Source organism: Mugil cephalus, chromosome 11, assembly GCF_022458985.1.
Source record: "Mugil cephalus isolate CIBA_MC_2020 chromosome 11, CIBA_Mcephalus_1.1, whole genome shotgun sequence".
In the NCBI taxonomy this organism is placed as follows: Eukaryota; Metazoa; Chordata; class Actinopteri; order Mugiliformes; family Mugilidae; genus Mugil; species Mugil cephalus.
The window spans coordinates 3,351,771-3,369,725 of NC_061780.1; the positions used below are offsets into that span (position 1 = coordinate 3,351,771).

General features: G+C 37.8%; 1 protein-coding gene across 2 annotated transcripts in view; it reads left to right on the plus strand.

Moving 5' to 3' along the window:
• Positions 1–631: 631 nt before the first annotated feature.
• LOC125017049 (hemicentin-1-like) overlaps positions 632–17,955 on the plus strand; it is a 76,868-nt gene continuing 59,544 nt past the window's right edge. For both annotated transcript variants that reach the window (XM_047599893.1, XM_047599894.1), the window contains exons 1-6: positions 632–736; positions 1,018–1,434; positions 1,538–1,858; positions 1,972–2,250; positions 2,607–2,864; positions 2,972–3,250. In XM_047599893.1, coding sequence (XP_047455849.1) covers positions 676–736; positions 1,018–1,434; positions 1,538–1,858; positions 1,972–2,250; positions 2,607–2,864; positions 2,972–3,250 — 1,615 coding nt within the window. In that variant the 5' untranslated portion in view covers positions 632–675. The remainder of the gene's footprint in view (positions 737–1,017; positions 1,435–1,537; positions 1,859–1,971; positions 2,251–2,606; positions 2,865–2,971; positions 3,251–17,955) is intronic.

Genomic DNA, 17,955 nt, shown 5'->3' on the forward strand with positions numbered 1-17,955 from the left:
AGGCTTTATTGTTTTTTTTTTTTTCCCATGGCTTTAATAAAAAGGGATACACATAGAACACTAGAATTTTCAATGAAAACTTCAAGCGAAAAAATAGAACCTGGTCCCTTTTAAAACCCTTTTAAAATCATTTTTTTCAAATTATTATACAGGGCTTTTTTTTAAGGAATCTTCAGTCATTTAAGGAGAAAGTGTTTTCTTAGGGGGTTAATATACTAGCTTTGCAACCCGAAACCCAAATTTTCCCCGGTAAAGAGGAAAAATTAAAATTTACAAAAATAATTTTTTCCCTTTTTTAAAAAACCCAAAACATTTGGCCCGTAAAACAAACAAAAGGGGTAAAAATTTTAAAAGGGTTTAAAAAATTTTTTTTAAAAGGAACTTTTGAAAAAAAAAAAGGACTAAGATTCTGAACTAGCCATTTAGTAAACCAGAATAAGTTGTGTTTCAGGTCCCTTTTAAATGGAACAATAACTGGTAACACAAACGTTAAATTGTATTTAAAGTTTTATCTACATGCTACTTGTGTTAAAAATCAAACATCTGAATAAAGTGACATGTGTGTGTGTTAAACTTGGACTTTCCTTTGGTTCTAATTTTACATGTTTCGCATTGCGCTTTAAAAAGTTTGTTCGTGTGGAGGAAGAGACTGAACGTGTCAAGCATCATCTCAGGATGTTTGTTCTCTTCTGGGTGACTCTGTTTTTCTCTGTGAGAGGCAGAAGTGCTGACACAGGTTGTATCTTCTCCTTTCATCCTGTAATGCTGCTAACATTAAACATTTGATTTCTTTTTTTAAATCCATGAAACCCAAACAAACATTTAGCTGCAGTACGTCATTTTGTCATTTAGCTTATCATGTGGGATTATGGCTTAACAAACTGTGATGGTGTGATATGTGTTTAACAGCAATAAGCAGCTTCCTATCATGTCCATCACTTTTCATAATAACATGGTTTATTAGAAATAACTAAATATTGTCTGTCCTTGTTTTTGTCTCCTCATTTGCATTAACAGACTCATCAACTGGATTAAAACAACACTGTGGTCCAATAGATGGCTACTGTGTTAGTCTCAGTGAGGGAACCATAACAGCAGAGGCTGGACTCTGTGTTGTGATACCATGTTCTTTCACTACTGGTTATGCCTTTACACCCTCCGCTATAGTGTGGTACAAATGTGATCCATCAAAAGAAAGGTGTGATGACTCTGACATCATATTCCACTCCAGGAAAAACAATGAAAAAGCTCAGTCTGGATTCATAGGACGAGTGTCATCTTTAGAGCCTGATGTGAGACAGAGAAACTGCAGCATCATGATTAATGATCTGAATGAGTCTGATTCTGGATTATATCAACTCAGAGTTAATGGAGACCTGAATGGGAGGACAGATGGATTTACATACCCTTCAAGATCATCTGTCTCTGTTAAAGGTATAAAAACAACAATTGTGTAGTGTATCGATGGTGCTTTATTGTCTTCTTGAAGCATGGAGTATGTCCAGCTGATTGAATCAGTCCACTGTATTTCCACTAGGTGTCAGTCAGAAGCCCACAGTGATGATTCCTCCACTGATAGAGGGACAGCAGAGCACACTGACCTGCACTGCTCCTGGTCTCTGCTCTGGATCTGTTCCTACAATCACCTGGATGTGGAGAAGAGCAGCAGAAGATGACTCTCTTCTCAGAGGAAACATCACTGGTTACCAGACTGAGGATGTGACTGCTGTCACACAGAGACACAGCTCAACTTTGACCTTTAACTCTTCAGCTGAACACCACGGCTCCAGTATCAGCTGTAAGGTCAGCTTCACAGGAGGAGCAACTACAGAGGAGACAGTAACTCTTAATGTGACCTGTGAGTACTTTCTATCAACTGTGCTGGATTTTACAGTATCAGCTGTGTTCTGGTATGACTCTAATACATTTTAGAAAGATCTATGAACAAGTAATATGTTGTTTGTTTCATAGATGTGAAGAAAATTGAAATCACTGGAGACAGAAGTGTGAAGGAGGGAGAGACTCTGAATGTGACCTGCAGTGTTGATAGTTTCCCTCCATCATTTATCACATGGACTAAATATTCTGAAGAATCCATTCAAAATGTAACAGGAGATAATCTGCAGAACAACACTGATATGAACACTTTGTTCATCTCTAATGTGACAACAGAAGATTCTGGACAGTACATCTGCACAGCAAAACATCTGAACAACACCCTGATGGAGAAAGTCAACGTGAACGTGATATGTAAGAACTGAGAAAAGAGAAGAAGAGAAAAAGACACCATTAAAACAGGAACTTACCACTGTAGACGGCATCATTAACTTAGACAGAGAATTTTGATGCCCTCAAGTGGTAGAAATCGAAAGGTACCAAAACAGGAGTAAAGAATAAAGAGTTAGAACCTGGATTACATGTTCTACAACGTTCTTAGGCAACAATGAAATGATTTCTACAATATTTATGAATTAACAGCTGTAATTTTCAATGACTTAGATATCTATTTTATTTGACTTTTAAAAGGTTCACCTCAATGTGTTCTCTCCCTCTTCATCTTAACATCATGCTACAACTGTAACTAAAATATAACATTTCCTCCACAGATCAAAGAACACTTCAAATATCTGGGGATAGAACTGTTAAGGAGGGAGAGACTCTGAATGTGACCTGCAGTGTTGATAGTTTCCCTCCGTCTCTTATTACTTGGACCAAACTGAGTTCCAACACAATCCTACACAACAACACTGGATCAGCTTCACTTGTCATCTCTGATGTGACAACAGAAGATTCTGGACAGTACGTCTGCACAGCAACACACCTGAACACGACTGTGACTCTACATGCTGATGTGACTGTGACTTGTAAGTAGATTGTGTTGATTCGTGTGTTGTTCTCTCATCTTGCTACAGCTCCAGTACGTTGGGATCATGTTTGCTGTGATGTTGTGAGTCTGCTTGTGTGTTTGCAGGTCTGTTTAAGATATTAAGCAGCTCTAGATGTGAGGTCCAGTCAGAGGTCCTGACCTGTGTGTGTATCACTGAGGGGTTTCCTCTACCCACCATCAAATGGCCACTGTTGGAGTCCCACACTAAATACTCTGTCATGACCACTGTGTCAGACCACACAGTCAACAGCAGCATCATCCTGAGTGTTAAAGATCATGGTTACACTGAAGTTGAATGTGTTGCCAGCAGTGACGTTGGAGAAGTAAAAAGGAACCTTGTCATCATCAAAACAGATCAAGAAGGTGAACTCACAATATAACTTTCACTAACAGAATGTAAATAATGTTTTATTTCTAATAACTGCATCACATAAAACATGACATGTGTTTAGTTCTCACCACTTTAGAGGCCTGTTCAGACTTCTCCCTTTATTTCAGTTCATATTCAACAAAGGGCAGAATACATTACTCAGACTGGATGTAATAGAAACTAAAAATATATGCTGTGATTTGAACCTGAGTCCTTCTAAAGTGGGGTCTGCTGAGACATCTTGGATTTTTACAGTGGAGCCCTTTTCCTGGGCTGTTGTGGTTCTTCTATCAGTTTTAATGTCCTCTTCATAATTGCTTTACTGGGACTTTGGTAATTTAATCCATCTTTTATTCATTTTTTTGAAGGCTCTTCAAATAAAATTGTTAAATGTGAACAGTTTAATTCTCAGTCTGCCCTGAACCCCTTAAATTGGAAGAAAACTGAGCTTGTTGCGGGCCCTTAGTCATGTGACTTTCATTTCATGGATTAATTGGCCATAAATAAAAAGCTGGGACTCAGCAGTAAACAGTCAGTTAGAGCTGTTTGGGAAAAACACGTCTTCAAGAAGCAAACACAGTCCAGTTGCCTTTATCAATGATGGCTTTTCTGTCCATCAGTGAACAACACAGACAAAAAATAATGTTTTCTCTTCTCTCCAAAGGAACCAAGAAAGAAGGTGAATCCAAATGAAGGGGAACAGGACGTACATGTCATTACAAAAACCAGATCCACCCTCAGATTATGAGGTGATTGCCCTACTCAAAACTAATTTTACAAAAAAGAATTACATTAAAAAAAAAGTATGATTGTGTGGTAGTTTTCTTTTTAGTACTCTGGTGGACTCATTTAGTTTTTTTCTACATTTACAGTTTCAACAGTTTTTTTCTTCCCCTGCGGGGGTGTTTTAACAATCAAATATTTCTACATTGGTTAATACATTTCTCTTTGTATATTTTATTTTGCATTTAAAATTTGCTCCCACTAATTTACATTCAATTAAACTGAAAACTTTTAAAAGTTCTTGTTTGACAAAGTCGTGTTAATGTCTCTCTCTATACAGCTTCCAGCGGTACTTCTGTTTTCTAGTTCTACATTCCTTCCCTTTGCTTTTCTTACCATTGTTCTTACCATAAACTTTATCTTCATCCATTTTGACCCTCCTCCACTGCTTTTTATGTGGTCACTCAAAGTGACAAACCCCTTTTAACCCCTCACATTTAAACACCTCTTTAACAATTTTATAATAACTTGCTCCTGGCTGAGTTTGACAGGGGGTTTTAGTGCCTGTGAACAACAAAATCTTCTGGCTTTATAATAGTGTACCACGCACCATGTTTTCATGGCGTTTTGTGAGGATATCATTGGTTTTATGCATTCCTTGCCTTTTCCCTAATTTAAACATCTAACTAAACTCCTGACCTAAGCCTCACCCAAACCTAATCATAATTTTAATTGAAATCTTTCCCATAAAACTGGTTTTAACCCTCAAACAGCAAAACAACTACACAACAAAAGTTTTCAGAGGGAATTGTGTTTCATCAAATTAAAACTAATTAAACAAATTTCATTGGGCCAAAGTTTATTATTTATTAATTATGCCTACAACTTTTTGACACAAGAAACTCTAAAGTTTTAAATCCTCCCTTGCACAGCAGCGCCCTCTGGTGGAGCCAGAACCCTAATTATTTAACAGCTATTTAAGAACTCAAAGAGGAAAATAGGTGGATTTGTCTCTAACTGGCATTGTGTAACTTGACAAGATTTTTTTTATGATAGATAGATAGATAGATAGATAGATAGATAGATAGATAGATAGATAGATAGATAGATAGATAGATAGATAGTTGCAGCAGCAATGTACAGGCACTCTACACCATATTCACTATATAACTGAAAAACACAGTATCATATACACATTATTTAAAAGAATTATAAAATAAATGAATACAAACGGGAAAATGGAGTTGTCTGAGTCTCTTGGTGAGCGAGGTCCGTTGTCTGTGTATCATCTGGTGGAGAGGGTGGTCAGGGATATCCATGATTGATAACAGTTTGTTTAGTGTCCTCCTCTCCACCACCACTTCAAACGTTCCTGTAGCAGCCAATGAAATTTGGCCCAGTCATTGAATGACATGAGCGTGACATGACAGCTGTCAATCACTGGGGCTGTAGAAGGAGGCGCGCAAGATGGCGGCCGAGGCAGATGGAAAACTATTTCACTTAAAGTATTTTCTCGCCTTAAAACTGTACTTTGCTCACTTGGAACAGTTACTACTTGTTGACCCTGTCGCCTTCTGGCAGGATAAGCAACTGTGAACTGAATTTGACTTTTTATTCAACTTTGCCGTCAAGTTGAAATACCAACTTGTACTGGAAGAAGACAGTGGCCTTCAACGGGTGTTGATGGCTTGGTAACGATGGCGGAAAAAAGACAAAGAAACCAAGGTAACAAGGCAGGCAAGTCGCTTCCATTCAGTGAAGAATCAACCGAAAACGCAATGGAAGTTGTCAAAGGTGTTAACATGCACTCTTATGCCATCTCAAGCACACCTGTTAGAAAGACTACTACTATTTTTCTAAAGGACAAAATGCAGATTTAAAAAATCATAAATTGTTTAAATCTGTTTTCTAAAGTGACAGGTTTAACTCTAAATGTTAAAAAGTGCCCCCTCTTTCCTCTTAAATTTGCAGTACTCATACAGTAGAATTGTAGGTATTCCTGTTAAAGAGGAAGTAACTTTATTTGGGAAAATAAATATTTGTAAAAATCAAGCAGAATAGAGTCAAACTTCCAACCCCTTATTCCAAAAATTAAAAATAAATTTAATATGTGGCTCATGAGGGATTTATCACTCAAAAGTCGTGTTCTTTCATCCAAAGCTGAAGCACTATCACGTCTGGTTTACCCAGCGAAAGTCTTAGAAGTACCCAAATCAATTGTAAAAAAAAAAAATAGACTCTATTCAATGTGTATCTACTCTATTCAACTTTCTATGGAAAAACAAATCTCACTACCTGAAGAAAAATGCGTTATGTAATGTCAAGGAGGATTAAATATGCTGGACTTTCATTCATCTAACATAGTCTTCGAGGTGAACTGGATTAAAAATCATATCCAATATAAAGATTATGGTATTTAATTAATTAATCTTATTTTTGGAAAAGTCGGTGGTATAGAGTTTCTTCTAAAATGTGATTTTGATATAAATAAACTGATTCGGTTATCTAACTTTCACAGACGGGCGCTTTTATGTTGGCTTCTTATTATACTTATAATATAATTTCTCTCCCCACAAACATTTAATTTGGAACAATACAAACATCAAATATAAAAACAAATCAATCTTTTTTGAGAATTGGAATTAGGAACAAGATTTTGTTCGTTTCACAATTGCTCAACGAAAATGGTCAATTACTTTCATACACAGAATTTTTAAAGACCTTTGGTATTCCAATACCTGCACGAGAATATTGTATAGCATTTGATGCAATACCAGCATTTTTCTTAACCCTTGTATGGTCTTCACTTTTAGGACCCTCTGGTATCCCTCGGGTCAAATTGACCCAGGACATATTTGGGGTGTTAAAACAAGTGTAATATAAATTTTTACTTCATAAACCATTAACATATATTGTCTATATCTCAATTTCAAACAATTGAGATAACATACATGTTTAATGATTGCAATCAGTCTCTACTAGAACACAATTAACAATGGAAGGCGTGACTACTCTTTTTGTCATAAAGGTAAGCATTGTAGTCAAGTATGCCCTCTGGTTATGGTCCACCTACTACTTATGCTCCGTCCCTGTGTAGAGGCTCTTGAGCACCACTTTTTTTTCCCTTTTTTTTTGGTTTTGTAAGATACCAGGCAGTTTTATGGCTGTGAACATAAAGTTGGGGGAAGGGGACTGGACTTTTCTTCACAGTTTAAACCCATTGCCAGTTTTTTTGTGAGAAGCCCCTGTCCCAGGCTGTCGATGTAAAAACATTGTCACAGGTATGTTGTGGCCACTGAGGCCTTGTGACATATGTAGCACCCTCGTGTCCCTGGTTTCTTTCAGCAGTCCCCCTTCCGGTTTCCCTGTATAAATTTGCATGTTCCATGCATAAGATGAAACAGCATCACAGGCACCCCAGATTTTGATGCTATACCTTGCTGGTTTTGGGGGGCATTATACTGCCTGAAAGGGCAGCGGCCTCTAAACCCCACAAGCGTTCGTTCACATTTTCTTTAGGCCCAGGGTTATAAAGACGGGGAAAGCCGGTCCACCCACTGGTACCACACAGTGCAGATTGCTGCCAACTTGTCCCCCCGTGTCTAACAGGTCTTGATTCCCAGTTGTCAAATCTAAATACATGGAAGTCTTCAGGGGACATTGTGGCTCAAAAAAGTGTGTGTGTGTGTGTGGGGGGGTTTTTTGGGTGGGGGGAGGCAGTTTGTGGTTAAAGGTGGGTTATAGTAGCATGATTTGCTATTTTTTGTTTGTTTTTTCTTTTACTGTTTATCACAAAAATAAGTAAGGCCCATTGAGTTTCAGGTAGAAAAATGATACTTGTACCCTTTTTCTTGTAAAAATCTGAAAAGGGTCCAATTTTATCCAAATCCATACAAGGGTTAAGATGTTACAAGGGAAACAATGTATTTAACGAAAAGCATTGTTGAAGACTGATTCCTACGGAAAGGCATCAATATCAAAGATCAAACTGTAATAAAAAATTTTTTAGATTATGTTGCAGGGGTTCCACTAAATTTTCGTGCCAAGAGTTATTGGGTGGTCTTTTTGATGGAATTAATTGGAAAATGGTTGTGGTTTACTACAAAAAATATCTGTCAGCAATAAAATGACTGAGGTTTATTTTAAAATTATTTCACCTACTTTACCAACAAACCACTTTCTCAAAACATATAGAACTGATATCTCAGACTCATGTGTATTTTGTAATCTTGAGAAGGAAACAATTGCACATTAATTTTTTGATTGTTTACATGTTAGGTTTTTCTGGATTGAGGTTGAATACTTGTTTGAATGAGATAATCCTACAAAAGAGAGATATTATTTTTTATTTTGAAAAAAAAACATGTCTTATTTTTATTAAACCTTTTTACTTTGTATGGAAGATTTTATATACATAATGTAAATAGTCAAAAAAGAAAACCTAATATCCCCCAATTTAAGAATGAAATGATATTTTAAAACATTAACTGGAAACAAATAAGAAAGCGATCGAAAACTGTATGATTTCTATGGATCCTTGAAGTCCTCTTTATGATCTTTGAATGTATGTACCCCTTGTTATAATTTTATAATTATGTTACAATTTAAATATTTATTTTCGTACTCGGACTATGAATCTTTTTTTTTCTTTCTTTTAGCAAGCCTTGAATCTCTGTAGTGAATTAAGTACCCCATGTTCAGTGATTTGTTTGTCATTGCTGAAGAAAATAAATAAAGATTTGAGTTGAAAAAAAAAATGGGGCCTGGGCGGCGCAGACCCAGCGAGAAGGTCTGGGTTCGGTCCAGCTCAGGCCCTTTTTGGGTGGGTTTTAGTTCTCCCTGGGTTCGCGTGGGTTCTCTCCAGGTACTCCGTTTTTCCTCCCACCTCCAAAGGCTAATTGGTGATCTTGGTGTGTGTGTGAGTGTGAAAGGTTCTATGTCTCAGTGTTAGCCCTGTGATTGGCTGGCGGGCCTTGTGCAGGGTGAACCCCGCCTCTCGCCCGATGCCCTGGGATAGGCTCCAGCAACCCCCCCAACCTAGTGCAGGATTTAAAACGGTATGGAAGATAGATGATGAATTGATGAGAAAAAAATAGGCTGTAGAAATCAACCCATTTAGAGATATTCTATGTGTTTCTTTTGATTGTTTGATGCTGTGGAAACCACACTTGTGCAAAAACAAGAAAATTAAACAAAAACTACCACCCTACACCCTTCCTAGGTAGAAAATAAGAAACACCCGAGAATCACAAAAACAATAAAACAAACAATTCCCACTGGACTGGACGATCCAACAAAAGCCCAAAGATCTGTAACTTACATGAGGAAACGGAAAATAAAGTAACTGAATATCAAAAATGTTTGTCATTACTCTTTAACAGAATTTTGAAAATGATGAGAATCTCAACTACATAAAACGCCAAACCAAATGAACCAGGATAGTTATGAGTATCTGCACTTATCAGTGAGTTAATTTAACAGCTAATGAACTAAACAAACAAGATGTGGAAACGAAATGGCAAAGAAATAAACATTACTCAAGTACGAATGGCATCTATTTGGCCCACTTTGTATACTCTCAAACTGTCACATTTAAAAACATCAGCTATTATCTTCTATTATTAGTTTTTAGTGTTTCCCTTTAGCTCAATGTACGCTCCTGATAGAAGTTTTTTCTTGTTTCTCCCGCTCTTTTCTTTTCTCTCTGAGGATGACAGGCATATTACAATGTTTAAACATTTGGATTGTGAAACAAAGAATCTAAATGCAGGTTTATGATGATGAAAATAAAAATGTTAGATGGAACTTTAATGCAGTCCCTTCCAACCCCCCAGGACAGAGGATGCCACTTTCATATTTCTTTTCACAGTCACATCTGAAAAAGTTCAGCAGGGTTGGAGACAGATACAAGTGAATGGCTCAGCCAAACTGTTTCTGTTTCTTTGCTAATATAGTCACAGTTTAACACCTTGGTTACAAATGGGAGGTTTTCAGAAATACTGTCAATAGCAGTGGTTTTAGGAGAGTTTTTTCAACTAACTGGAACTATATTTATTTTGCTGAGAAATTTAACAGAGCTTGCACCATAGAAATATCACAACACAAAAAATATGCAGAAGTGTTTTTAATGTGGAAAATGCAGCTGAATAGGGGAATGCTTAAAGCAGTTTCTATTTTAATTTGCTCTTTATCTGTCAAGAGGTCCTTTTTAATCCATGGTTATTTGGTATTTAGATTTCTAGAAATATTAGCCAGGATCACAGGTCATTAGAGACACTGTAGTAATGTATCAGCTGAGAAACCTTGAAGAGGTTTAAAAATAAGACCTGCAAACACAGTCTTTAAATAACTACAAGAGAAGAAGTGTTGTGTTGATGGACTATTTTTTGTAGAAAAAATATCACACTTTGACAGGAACTCCTTTTAAGGAAAAAACTCGTCAATCGTAAGAGTAGAAAAAACCCGATTGTTTCATTGTGGTGGTTTCATCAAGGAACTTCCTGAAGGCTTATTGCTGTACAAAGAGGGAAGAAACTGAAAAGAGAGGAGAGGAAGATGACTTCAGGTATAAAGTCAGCAGAGATCACTGTGACAAGAGAGAGAACGGGAACAAGACAAAAGAGGTTTAAAAAAAACATTTAACATGGCTTAAAATGTCTCTGTTTAAAAAGAGGGTTTAAATGGTTGAACACAGAGGACTGAGTTGGACTGAAGATAGTCTGAACTAGTCACATCATTAAATGATTCAGTGACCTACAAATGGACAATATGGCTGAGGTTACGTTTATTTTTTTGGTGGCCCCAAAGGCCCCCGAATACAAGGATGGATAACAACACTAGAAATTTCACCTAGAGATTATACTAATCAGCACACAAGTTCTTCAAAAAGAAAAAAAGCAGAGACGCATGGTCAACCTGTTTATGACCTCCAATGTAAATTTTCTTCAACTTTTTTTTTTCATTTGATGATCATTTTGGGTGTGTTACTGCAGGAACTCTTCTCTTTAGTCAAATTTTCTTTGAAATCCAGTGTCTTTTAATCTCACATGTTTTTTATAATCTTGTGATTTCATTTTGCACCCTTTGGCACATTTGTGGCAAGAATGTACATGTGCAAAACAGCTTTAACATCGTATCAATTAATTTTTTTCTACTTTTTTTCATGAATCACTTAAAAACTTCAGACCTGCTCAAAACAAAAAAAATAGTTTTGAATTTTAAATATTTTTCCAGTTTGAAAATATGAGTATCAAATGGAAACAATAACTGAAAAAAACAAAAAAAGAAAACATAATTTCCCTCGAAAATGAGGCCAGGGCAGGTAAACAGATGAGTGGCTGCATGCAGCTACCTTTGATGAGGAGGTTAGACCAGGGGCTAATCTAGTCTCACCCGGTTTGAATTGTCTGTTTAGAGGATGTAACATCACTACATGTTCTACTGTTGCGTTGTTGTTCATATCAATCTTGTAGGACTTAACTTTCAGGTGTGTGTGATGTTAACTGTGGACTTTCCCTTTTGGGTTTTATTTTACATGTTTACGGGATTTGCTGCATTTAAAGTTTTGTCGTTGTGGAGGGAAGAGACTGAAACGTGTCAAGCATCATCTCAGGGATGTTTGTTCTTTCTGGGTGACTCTGTTTTCTCTGTGAGAGGCAGCAGTGCTGACACAGGTATGTATCTTCTCCTTCTCATCCTGTAATGCTGCTAACATTAAACATTTGATTCTTTTCAAATTCATGAACCTAGCAGCATTTAGCTGCAGTACTGTCATCTGTTGTCATTTAGTTTATCATGTGTATTATGGCTTAACAAACTGTGATGGTGTGATATGTGTTTAAAAGCAATAAGCAGCTTCTATCATGTCCATCACTTATCATAATAACATGGTTATTAGAAATAACTAAATATTGTCTGTCCTTGTTTTTGTCTCCTCATTTGCATTAACAGATTCATCAACTGGATTATAACAACACTGTGGTCCAATAGATGGCTACTGTGTTAGTCTCAGTGAGGGAACCATAACAGCAGAGGCTGGACTCTGTGTTGTGATACCATGTTCTTTCACTACTGCTAGTGCCTTTACACCCTCCGCTATAGTGTGGTACAAATGTGATCCATCAAAACAAAGGTGTGATGACTCTGACATCATATTCCACTCCAGTGAAAACGATGAAAAAGCTCAGTCTGGATTCATAGGACGAGTGTCATCTTTAGAGCCTGATGTGAGACAGAGAAACTGCAGCATCATGATTAATGATCTGAATGAGTCTGATTCTGGATTATATCAATTCAGAGTTAATGGAGACCTGAATGGGAGGACAGATGGACTGACATACCCTTCAAGATCAACTGTCTCTGTGAAAGGTATAAAAACAACAATCGTGTAGTGTATAGATGGTGCTTTATTGTCTTCTTGAAGCATGGAGTATGTCCAGCTGATTGAATCAGTCCACTGTATTTCCACTAGGTGTCAGTCAGAAGCCCACAGTGATGATTCCTCCACTGATAGAGGGACAGCAGAGCACACTGACCTGCACTGCTCCTGGTCTCTGCTCTGGATCTGTTCCTACAATCACCTGGATGTGGAGAAGAGCAGCAGAGGATGACTCTCTTCTCAGAGGAAACATCACTGGTTACCAGACTGAGAATGTGACTGCTGTCACACAGAGACACAGCTCAACTTTGACCTTTAACTCTTCAGCTGAACACCACAGCTCCAGTATCAGCTGTAAGGTCAGCTTCACAGGAGGAGCAACTACAGAGGAGACAGTAACTCTTAATGTGACCTGTGAGTACTTTCTATCAACTGTGCTGGATTTTACAGTATCAGCTGTGTTCTGGTATGACACTAATACATTTTAGGAAGATCTATGAACAAGTAATATGTTGTTTGTTTCATAGATGTGAAGAAAATTGAAATCACTGGAGACAGAAGTGTGAAGGAGGGAGAGACTCTGAATGTGACCTGCAGTGTTGATAGTTTCCCTCCATCATTTATCACATGGACTAAATATTCTGAAGAATCCATTCAAAATGTAACAGGAGATAATCTGCAGAACAACACTGAAATGGACACTTTGTTCATCTCTAATGTGACAACAGAAGATTCTGGACAGTACATCTGCACAGCAAAACATCTGAACAACACCCTGATGGAGAAAGTCAACGTGAACGTGATATGTAAGAACTGAGAAAAGAGAAGAAGAGAAAAAGACACCATTAAAACAGGAACTTACCACTGTAGACTGCTCACCATGGTGTTGTAAGTTCCTGTGTTAACTAGACGTTGCATTCTGAACAGGCAGGAAATAAAAGTAACAAACTGTGTATCTTATGTGTAGCTGTTATGTAATATTTTTTTTTATAAATTATATATGTATAGTTGCACTATAATATTAATTGTCTGTAAGCCAGTTTCATTTGCATTACACCGTACATGTTAGCTGGATAAAAACACAGATGTAATAAACAATATTAGAAAAGAAAGAAAAGGAGTAAACACGAAGTTTTGTTACTGTTTTATCAGTTTCTAACTCAGTTGACCTGACAGTGAGATGGCAGTAGTTCTCTTGTGTTGGAGCTTAAACAGTAAAAGCTTAGAGTTAATGTACTCTCTTCTTTCAGTGTTTGTCAAAGGCTTAGCTGCTGAACCTACCAACCAGTTACTGAATCACTACAAACAACAGAGTTAGAACAGACAAAAGCATGGATTACATGTTCTTAGGCACCACTGAAATGATTTAGCAATATGTCTGAATTTCAACTCCCTCTTCATGTCAGCACTCACAATATACAACTGTTACTAAAACATAACATTTCCTCCACAGATAAAAGAACACCTCTTCTCACTGAAGATACGACTGTTACAGAGGGAGAGACTCTGAATGTGACCTGCAGTGTTGATAGTTTCCCTCCATCTCTTATTACTTGGACCAAACTGAGTTCCAACACAATCCTACACAACAACACTGGATCAGCTTCACTTGTCATCTCTGATGTGACAACAGAAGATTCTGGACAGTACGTCTGCTCAGCAACACACCTGAACACGACTGTGACTCTACATGCTGATGTGACTGTGACCTGTAAGTAGATTATGTTGATTCGTGTGTTGTTCTCTCATCTTACTACAGCTCCAGTACGTTGGCATCATGTTTGCTGTGATGTTGTGAGTCTGCTTGTGTGTTTGCAGGTCTGTTTAAGATATTAAGCAGCTCTAGATGTGAGGTCCAGTCAGAGGTCCTGACCTGTGTGTGTATCACTGAGGGGTTTCCTCTACCCACCATCAAATGGCCACTGTTGGAGTCCCACACTAAATACTCTGTCATGACCACTGTGTCAGACCACACAGTCAACAGCAGCATCATCCTGAGTGTTAAAGATCATGGTTACACTGAAGTTGAATGTGTTGCCAGCAGTGACGTTGGAGAAGTAAAAAGGAACCTTATCATCATCAAAACAGATCAAGAAGGTGAACTCACAATATAACTTTCACTAACAGAATGTAAATAATGTTTATTTCTAATAACTGCATCACATTAAACATGACATGTGTTTAGTTCTCACCACTTTAGAGGCCTGTTCAGACTTCTCCCTTTATTTCAGTTCATATTCAACAAAGGGCAGAATACATTACTCAGACTGGATGTAATAGAAACTAAAAATATATGCTGTGATTTGAACTGAGTCCTTCTAATAGTAGATCAATGATGGCTTTTCTGTCCATCAGTGAACAACACAGACAACAAATAATGTTTTCTCTCCAAAGGAACGCAAGAAAGGAGGTGAATCCAAATGAAGGGGACAGGACGTACATGTCATTACACAAACTAGCTTAAACCAAAAACTAGCTGTTCTTGTTGCAAAAACAGCTTATCTAAAAGACTTTTTATTTTATTTCTTTGTTCTGAGAATTATTGTGAATGATGTTTGTGGTAGCATCATTCATTTAGTTTAAATGTCTGTATTTAAAGTTTTTTCATACCATGTGAGTGAGTACACATTCAACTGATCTGTTCAACTTCAGCATGTAATATTTCATGGATATTATATTTCTGCACTGGTTAAAATATTTCTGTAGTTGTCACTTTTATTTGCACAGTAAAAAGTTGTTAGCTTTGTTTCTTTTTGAGTCCATTTAATAAAATGTAATTTGATAAAGTTCCATTTGTCTCAGCCTCATTGTAATGTGAGTCTTTGACCATGTGGTAAAACATGTGTCTATGTAACAGTCATCTGTAGCAATACCTTGGGCTTCCAGCAGGGGGAGCGCACTGCTCTTCATTGCTTAATACAAATGAATGAAGACACAAGCTGCTTCTTTATTCCTCTCGCTTTTCTGATCCATATCAGGTATTTTATGTCGATTAAGTAATATTAAACTCTATTCAGATACTATCTACTATCGTCTACTGAGTCAGGGGAAAGAGTTTTGTTATTGTTGTTGTACGTTTTTGGAGAGTTTCAGGCTGAGTTGAGATATGTTAAGCTAGAAGTCAGAAAGCTAGTGGCTATTTGTTAGCATTTTTCTTGATATGTCTGTGTAAGTCACTTGTTTTGAGTCTTTGTTTTGTTGTAGTGGTTAATGCAAATAAGTTAATTAATCAGTTAATTAATACATGCACAGATGAGTTAAAAACAAGTAAAAAGAAAATGTAATTAGTATGTTACTGTTCGAACTGGATAATCTGTATCTATGTGTTTGAAATTGCTTAATACAAATGAATGAAGACACAAGCTGCTTCTTTATTCCTCTCGCTTTTCTGACCTATATCAGGGCATAACATCTATGTCTGTTCAGCTTTGATTCAGCTCTCACTTTGTTCTGCTCTCATTTGACCAGGTCTTTCTGCATGTCATCCTGATGTGTGTCTCACTGTGTTCCTCTCAATGTCTTCCCTTATCTTTAGAGCAAAGCAGATGAAGTTCAAAGTTGATAGTAGCTTCTGTCTTATTTAATCCACATAAACATGTAGACATATTTGACCCTCACATAATTTATCTAAAACTAGTCAAGCGAGCACACTTTAGCTTAGCTTTGCTCCCATTCACATAAAACACTCACCCTAACATCTCAGCGTCTGCTGGTCCAGATTTCTGAAACTCTAATTGATACTGTGTCATGTTAACTGTTTCTAAAGCATATTTTCAATGTACTGGTTAACAGTAACTGACCATGACAACATATGAGCCTGTTCTTAGCAGGACATAAATAGTACTGTGACATGTTTAAGTGTGAACAGGAAGTTAGCAGAGACTCCTCTCCGATGGTATTTAAGGTAATGTTGAAGTGATGTGACTGATACTGAGACCAGCTTTTATAGTGTAGATATATAGATCTGTCTTCTCATGCATGAAAGGCACTGAAGAAATTTTTAAAATGGTTTCATTGCAGTATCAGTATATTTCTCTGTGTTGTTATATGAGGATAGTAAAATGTGTGTTGAACACATGTGAAAGTGTGACCTCATAAAATGCTGACTTGACCATCACCACTCAACTGTCTGTGACAGAAATCACACGACAATGATCTGAACATCTGTTCTTAGTGGTTTAGCAGCTACACTTCTGTAAAAGACAGCAGCCAACAGAACTAATCAGTGGTCTTTATCACTGAATGTGCTAAGTGTTACTGAACCTCATGGTGTCATCTGTAGAGAGTTGTCTGCTCAGTTTATGTTGTATCTGTTGTTGTTTTTATATGATTGAACAAAGTGGCCGTCTGAATCATCAGATCAGGATGTTTGTTCTCATCTGGGTGAGTCTCTTAAAGGGTGGTATGGGTACATCGGTTTGAATGGGAACGTTCTGGGCAAGGTCATTGGGGTTTTAAAAACCCAGAAACCCCCAGCCGGTCCCTCATCCCAAGGCCCAGAATAGTTGTCCCAGCTGTCTGAATTTTTGCGGATTTTCGCTCTCCCTGGCCCAGTCATCCACCTGCTTGAAAATCTGCCACTCATCCGTCCTGTCCTTAAACCGCCTAACAGCTTTGCCTGTTGCCTCAAAGTCTTTATTTTTAAATAAAGGAGAGATGTTAAATCCCTTGTGCATGATTGGGAAAAAAGTTTTTAAACCCCGCCCTTGGGAAAAGTACTCTGCCCCCCAGCGCAGTGGCAATAGAGATGATGGGACATGTGATACATTTTAAACCAAACATCTCCCCTTTTTTCTGTAAAATAGAACAAAGATACAACCGGACACAGCTAATAGCCTAGCCCGAGGAGATAATGAGCATGGTGGGAATGCGACTACATTTCCCAAAATGCTCCCCCTCGGATCAGAAATAAAAATTTAAACACAGCTAATTCCCTCCCCGGGAAAAAAATGTAGGAGAAATGTGGGACATGGATTCTTAATCAACTCCCCCCCCCTGCCAAGAAAAAAGTAACACAGAAAGAGCTCAAACCCTACCCAACAACAGGGAGTGTGCGACTTAGGGGGGGTTTTTAAGTGGGCCCCTCTTACGAGTTTAAATTAAAGTTTGGCCAACAAAACCCTCAAAAAGCTTACGTGTCCGATGGAGTCACCCCAACCCCACTGACCACCACGCAGGGGTTTAGGTTTGGAGAGAGGGCAGCACTCATAAATACCCCTAATAATTTTAATCCTAAAGCCCCCATGGCCCACGTTTTCCCCAAGACAATTCTTTTTCTCTAACTCTCCAGTTACCACGTACCCTGGAACCCTGTTTAGTGCTTTTATTCTTCCCTTTGCCATGAATTTTTCCACTACCTTTTTTTTTGCGCGGAGCTTGTCAAGATTTTTCCCCTGAAAGTCCCAGGCCTCCACCCCCTTGCTGTACTGTTTTCCCTGCCTTGAGGGGAATGTGTTTCCCTGAACCGGATCTGGTTTCCCCCTTTCCCTCCCTTTTTAAAACCCGGGGGGCTGTCGTGATATGGTTTTTTGATGAGTAAGGGTCATTCAGTCTACCCTTGAATCATAAACCCTTGTTAGATTTGAAACTAGGAGCTCA